This window comes from Nymphaea colorata, chromosome 9 (genome assembly GCF_008831285.2).
Source record: "Nymphaea colorata isolate Beijing-Zhang1983 chromosome 9, ASM883128v2, whole genome shotgun sequence".
Lineage (NCBI taxonomy): Eukaryota > Viridiplantae > Streptophyta > Magnoliopsida > Nymphaeales > Nymphaeaceae > Nymphaea > Nymphaea colorata.
In genome coordinates, this window is record NC_045146.1 from 4,167,339 (window position 1) to 4,173,573 (window position 6,235).

The 6,235-nt window shown below is 39.8% G+C and overlaps 1 protein-coding gene across 1 annotated transcript; it reads left to right on the forward strand.

Annotated features, from left to right (window-relative positions):
- Nucleotides 1-1,949: 1,949 nt before the first annotated feature.
- Nucleotides 1,950-5,598, forward strand: LOC116259872 (receptor-like protein 51). Its single transcript, XM_031637843.2, has 2 exons — nucleotides 1,950-3,745; nucleotides 5,016-5,598. Exon 1 carries the CDS (start codon nucleotides 2,092-2,094, stop codon nucleotides 3,544-3,546), a length of 1,455 nt encoding a protein of 484 aa, XP_031493703.1. The 5' UTR covers nucleotides 1,950-2,091; the 3' UTR covers nucleotides 3,547-3,745; nucleotides 5,016-5,598.
- The last annotated feature ends 637 nt before the right edge of the window (nucleotides 5,599-6,235 follow it).

A 6,235-nucleotide genomic window follows, 5' to 3' on the forward strand; every position in this document is an offset into this window, starting at 1 on the left:
AAGATGTTTCTTTTTATTTTAAATTTGTAAGATATTTGAAATTTCCATTTAGAAAATTGACAATAATAAAACAAACGCCTAAGTTGTAAATAGTTAACAAAAAGATTAAGGAATAAGATTGGTTTTGAAATATGATTACTAAACCAGTGAAAACATTACCCTTTTACCTTTTAGAAAGTAGCATGAAAGACATGTCTAGCTTTATTAATACATTTAGGTACTTTCTTGCATAACATTTTTAACACTAATAAAAGAATTAAATCATTATTGTAAATATTGGTATAAAACTTGGTCATTTGGTATAATCAATTTGCGTCAATATCATTACATACAGTTAAGAATCTAATGAAAACAATTGAACTTACACTTTGCCTTTACTTATAGATATATTTTTGATTTTTTATCATAATAAGTCAAGCTTAAGTTATTTGTAACCTAGGTTTAGTGAAGAAAACGATTGCTTTTCATTAATGATGCAAAACAGAATTGTCATCTTAATAAGATAAAAAGGTTAAGCGTTGTTTTTACTATTGATGATTCTTGAAGTGTATTTTTTAATGGCTGGTTTTCCTATTTTTTTTAAAAAAAATTTCAAAACATTTGAGAACTCTCCACCAACAATTACATTATTGTAGAACTTTGTTAAGCTACATGACAACGTCAGCATAAACAAAATAAACTAATTTTAATTTGAACAATGTCACTAATATGGTTTCCTATATACAAAAGAAAGACATACAAAAAAAAAAAATGAAAGGATTCTTTAATGCCTAAAGAATTTAAATGACAAAATTACCCTTATGTTTTCTTTTAAAATTGAGTAAAGCAAGCTCATGACATTATAGTTATAATGTACCATACTTGAGTTTATGGGTATACGCAGAAAATTTTATGTAGGGCACTGACTCATCTTATTATTACAATTGATTGGGTGCATGTAAAGCTACATGGTATTAGCATGGGTTTGGTGTGGGCATCCCATATAGGTAGGCCAAAGTCCAACACATGATAAATGAAAATTTTATAAAGGATTACAGAGGTTGGGGTGGGCAGTTGCCCACACCAGCCTCATGGTAGTTTTGTTACGGGTATACAATTTTCTGACTAGCACAGTTAGGTTTGTTGCAAGCGCAAGCCTGATTGTAAATATTAAGGATTGAAAGGAAAGGGTAGGGAAAAGGGTGCCTCGACTCCTCGTGCCAACTGACAATAGAAATCATTTGATCGTGCATATATGACTTACTTGTGATGTAGCTTCTAAAACATTTCTCAGGCAATACAATTCAGTTCTGCAGATTAACTAATGTATGAGGTCTTAAAAACTTTAATCTACTTGTGGAGATCACCTTTTTTTTTTTTATCCAAAGTGGTTACCAAGTACAAATCAGACATTTGATTCACAAGAATGTGTCTACCAGCTATGCTAAAATAAACATTGTTCTAAGAAAGCGCAAAAAAAAATAATGACAGGAAATTAAAGGAAAAGACAAAGAAATTAAGCGAAGAACTCAATAACTTTCCCAAATCTAGATCTAACCGACTGTTTATAAAATGAATATCTTGTGATCGAATATGAATTGGTTAATTGGTCGTTCTGATGAAGGGTCCGACTTCTATAAGTAATTCTTCAAAAAATTGTAAATGATAATATATACAACATTAAAGTTGAAAGGAACACAGTAACCACCTAAATCTCAACTGGGCTTTAAACAAAGAGATGAGGGAAAGAGGAGGGGAAGGTGGCTTAGCCTCTCGCAAACAATTCCTTGTTCCATTATAAAACCTATAAATTAATTTACTTTTCCTTTTCTATACTTGCCATATGTCAGGTTTTATATTATTTTTGTAAATTGTGGCTTGGTCCGTCTGCCATCTTCCGCGATTGAGTGACAGCTCTTGATTGCCTAGCCTCGAATGTCACAAGAATAAAATAATTTTCCGAAAACCTTCTCTCTCTCTCTCTCTCTCTCTCACAGTACTTCAGCAAGCGGGAGAAGCTTCTCACTCTTCGTCCATCAGAGATTCAGATTGCCCTACCGGAGAGAGAGACTCTCTCTCTCTCTCTCTCATTCTCTGTCCCCACTCTTTCTCATGAATGCACCCACCAATATACCATCCATGGCGCCGAAAACCCTCATCTTGGTCTTCTTCCTCCTCACATCCACCGCCACTCCTGCATTTTCAGCTCAACCCAGCAAGGCAAACGTGACAGCACCAGCTGATATCCCTCCCTTTCCTTCCCCTTCTCCAATTTCTTCTACCCCCATCCACCAAAATCTAGCTACATCGCCATCCTCTCCACCCCAAAATGGTACAAAGCCTGCCTCCCCACCGTCTTCTCCAACCCCATCTGCTCCAGAAGCATCACCATTGCCACCAGCACCATCCACAAAGGCACCCCCCTCCTCCTCCTCACTAGATCCCAAACAGCTCGTGGCTCTGCAGTCGCTAGGTTTCCCCGCCAAAGTTGATCCCTGCTCGCCGAATCCGCCGGGAAACGCCACCGTCTGTGACGCCGGAAAGCCATTCAGGCACCTGATCTCACTTCAGCTAAGGAACTGCTCTTCCGACATTGCAATGTCACCAACCGCCATGAGAACTCTGGATACACTGCAGTCTCTGGCTTTTCTCGACTGCCCAATGGACCCAATCAAGCTCCCCGATGAGCTCATCAATAGCCTCAGATCCTTCTCCTGCATCAAGAGCCTGGGCAAATTGACAGGGGTTTGGCTCAGCAGGCTGGCCAATCTCACAGACTTGACGGTTGAGGGTGTCAAGATCAACGCTAGCGGGCCGACGATCATACTTAGCGGGATGACCCATCTGAAATCTGTGAAGATTGCTAGTGCTAACCTCAGCGGCGTTTTGCCAAAGAAATGGCATCCCAACCTCGTGGAGATTGATTTCTCTGATAATGAATTGACTGGCCCTGTACCCACGTCCATTACCCAGCTCTCTGACTTGACATTCTTGGACTTGAGCTCAAACAAGCTGACTGGTTCTATCCCTTCTACCATTGGGGACCTTCTCATGATCAGAAATATCTCGTTTGCACGGAATTCATTGGATGGCCCGGTGCCTGATTCGTTGGCACAGATCCCTTCTTTGGTTCATCTTGACCTGAGTAGCAACCAGCTCAATGGGTCTGTCCCTGGGTTCCTGTCTCGGATGAAAGGTCTGAAGTATCTGAACCTTGAGAATAATAATTTTCAGGGTGTCATTCCTTTCAATGCTTCCTTTATCAACAACTTGGTGGTTTTTAAGGTCGGTGGGAACTCGAACCTTTGTTACAATAGTTCAGTGGTTTCGTCAAAACTTAAGCTGGGGATAGCTCCCTGCGACAAGAATGGCTTGCCCATCTCGCCTCCGGATTCTTCGTCTTCCCCAGCGCAGGCACCGACCGATGACAGCACATCGGACTCTGACAGTGGTCAGCATAGTCATCACCACGGACCCAGTACCGTGGTTCTTGTGGTAGCAATTGGGCTTTCATCAATAGTCTTTCTGATCATCTTCTGTATTCTTTTGTCAAAATGGTGTTCGTGAGAAAATTGTTAAGGTGGGAATAGAAGCAGCCTGTGGAGAATTTGCAGGATTGTGTTGCGGCCCGGGAGTATTTCTGCAAGCATTTGGGGAGAAGACAATGTACCATTTGAAGCAAAAGGAGACCCCAAAAAGCTGCAATTGTTGATCTGCATTCGTTCTGTGTAATTATCATTTTTTGAAACCACATTAAGGATTTCAGGTAGAGCTCGAAAACCTGGTTTTCCTGGCACACTGTATGATTGATTTGTCTATTTTTCTCTTGTAATTCTTGCATTTCATGAGTGTACTTGGCGAGGAACTTTGTTGAAAGATGAATGTATGTTACACAGTTTCAGTTCTGATGAGATCCAAGGTCATTATGGGCTCCATGATAGCTATATTTCCGCTTAGTTTGCATTGAGGTTGATCGAAGGAAGAACTGACTTATGCATTCTAACATTCTGGACCTATCTATTTTTTAACTGCATAGATAGATCCAGAATGTTAGAATGCAAATGTCAGTTCCGCTCAGACGATTTCTCCATTCAAACCCGGACCAAGAAATCCATACATCATATATATATATATATATATATATATTTGTTACTTGCCAAGAATATTCACGGTGCCTATCAAAAGTAAGTGTTCGCTACACACTCCCACACGAGAGGGAGAGAGAGAGAGAGAGAGAGAGAGAGAGAGAGAGCGTATTTTAGCAATGAAATTCTAGGTAGAGATATCTTCAATAGTTATGAAAGCAAAAAATGCCCTTGTTCATAATATGTTGATTCCTGGACATGTTTTTCCTTGTAATTAATTATAAACAGTTCATGATGCTCTGTTCCGTAATATTTTAAATATAACCGTGCTTGATTTTTCTTGTCCAAAGGAACTGGTGGATTAATTGTTATTCACCGGGTATATTTTGGAAGTACTGTCATCGGAATGGGCAGGCTGACGAGAGTTCAGCTTTCCCCTCAGTTGTTTGTTTGTTGTACGGTACTTTTACGCAGCTTCTTTTTTAATTTTAACCGAAAGGCAGGGAGCCTAAGAGCAGGTTTGCTCCGGAAATATATGCTAGCTTTTACTTGTTCATTCCACTGGATTTGTTCAGTGACGAACAAAAAACTGAAAGCCACTAGATCATGCTTGGTAGGAGAAGTTTCCTGCCTTTGTTGTTCGAATGATTTGGTGTAATCGTTGTAATGTTAAATGCTATTTCAGTTCTCTCTGTCTCTCTCTCTCTTTCTCTCTCTCTCTATATATATATATGTACACACACACACACTTTCTTATGCAATACGTGTCATGCATCTTTTGTTTTCTCCTACCAATTTTAGAGCGGGAAGCTGAACCAGAGCCCAGTCTTTTGTCGGTGTCTTTGCGTGCTTTCTTCTTTTATTATATTTGCTGTCTTATTTTTAGGAATACTATGTGATTCCTTGTAAGAATGGTTCATGAGTTGGGTATGTTAATATTTTATTCATTAGCGGCTGATTGCACATGGCGGTGACGTGCGCGGCGGGAGAACCTTCTGGCAATTCTTCTTTTCGTAGCTCTCAGGCAACTGCATCTATGATTTATTTCCTGCAGCGCGGAAATTTTGGATATGTCTGTAACTTGTGAGATTTGGAGTGGGTAATTTTGATGTTCGGTTCACCAATGTTTTCTGCTTTGTTTCCATAAAACTTCTTCAGCTTTTATGTTTTTTTGGTGGTTCATAAAACAACTTACTGTTTCAGTAATCTTAGGCAGTGCTTGCTTATTATCTTACAATGATCATTGCCATGAGAGGAAAAGGACCTGGATCAATCTTCTACCTCTGAAGTTCTTACATTTGATAACTTGGCGGTTGGGACCTCCCTAAAATTTGAGCCAAGATTATTGCAGAAACCGAAGGTCAGCCGAGGTTAAAGATCGCACGCTTTTTCCGACATTGTTGGCCGCTGCTGAGAGTTTTTCTCTTGAATTGTTAAAATCAGTTCGTTTGAATTGAAAGCAGGATTTTTACATATGCTCCCTCACCATTTGTATTTTCCAAAAGAATAATAAGCATCACTTTAATTGATTTGATACGTGATTCTGTAATCAAGTGCTCCCTTTCTGTAGACCAGCCAACTGGGGTTGGTAGTCTCATTCTTTATTACCTTCTGCAGATTCGGCATTGTTTGGCCTTTCTATATACTTTTGAGTGCCTTATACAACACCCTCCATCTTCTGGCTGTTCAAACACTGTACAAACTCATTCTACCATCTAATTGCACCTCCATGGAGTTTATGTGAAAAGGGAAGCTTGACAATGGTTATTGCTTTGTCAAATCTATGGTTTTCATCAGATTCGGGCTGTTAGATCAACCGGACAGGTTGGTTTCCCCGTTGGTCACAATGCTACGGTTATTGCTCATAAACAAGTCACATTCATATAGGCGAACGGCATTACATCAAGCTTGTGCCATCTCCCATCTCCGATTGAAAAGAAAAAATCTTCACTCACCACCTGCGAAACTCACAGTCCAATTAAAAGGCAGGTCGTGCTTTTTCCATGCTTTTGACTCCACCGGAGAGAAGAACCTTTATAGTTGCCCTGCTGAACCATGCCCTGTAGGTGATAGAATGGCCGAAGCAGGAAAAGTGCATATGGTTGCTCCATGAGAATAACGAACTTTGGGAGACGGTTCTCAGAGTAGCCATCTGAGATCGTGATCATTGA

Excerpts from the sequence above, each read along its gene's own strand:
- LOC116259872 (XM_031637843.2), top strand. The coding sequence starts at position 2,092 with ATGAATGCACCCACCAATATACCATCCATGGCGCCGAAAACCCTCATC.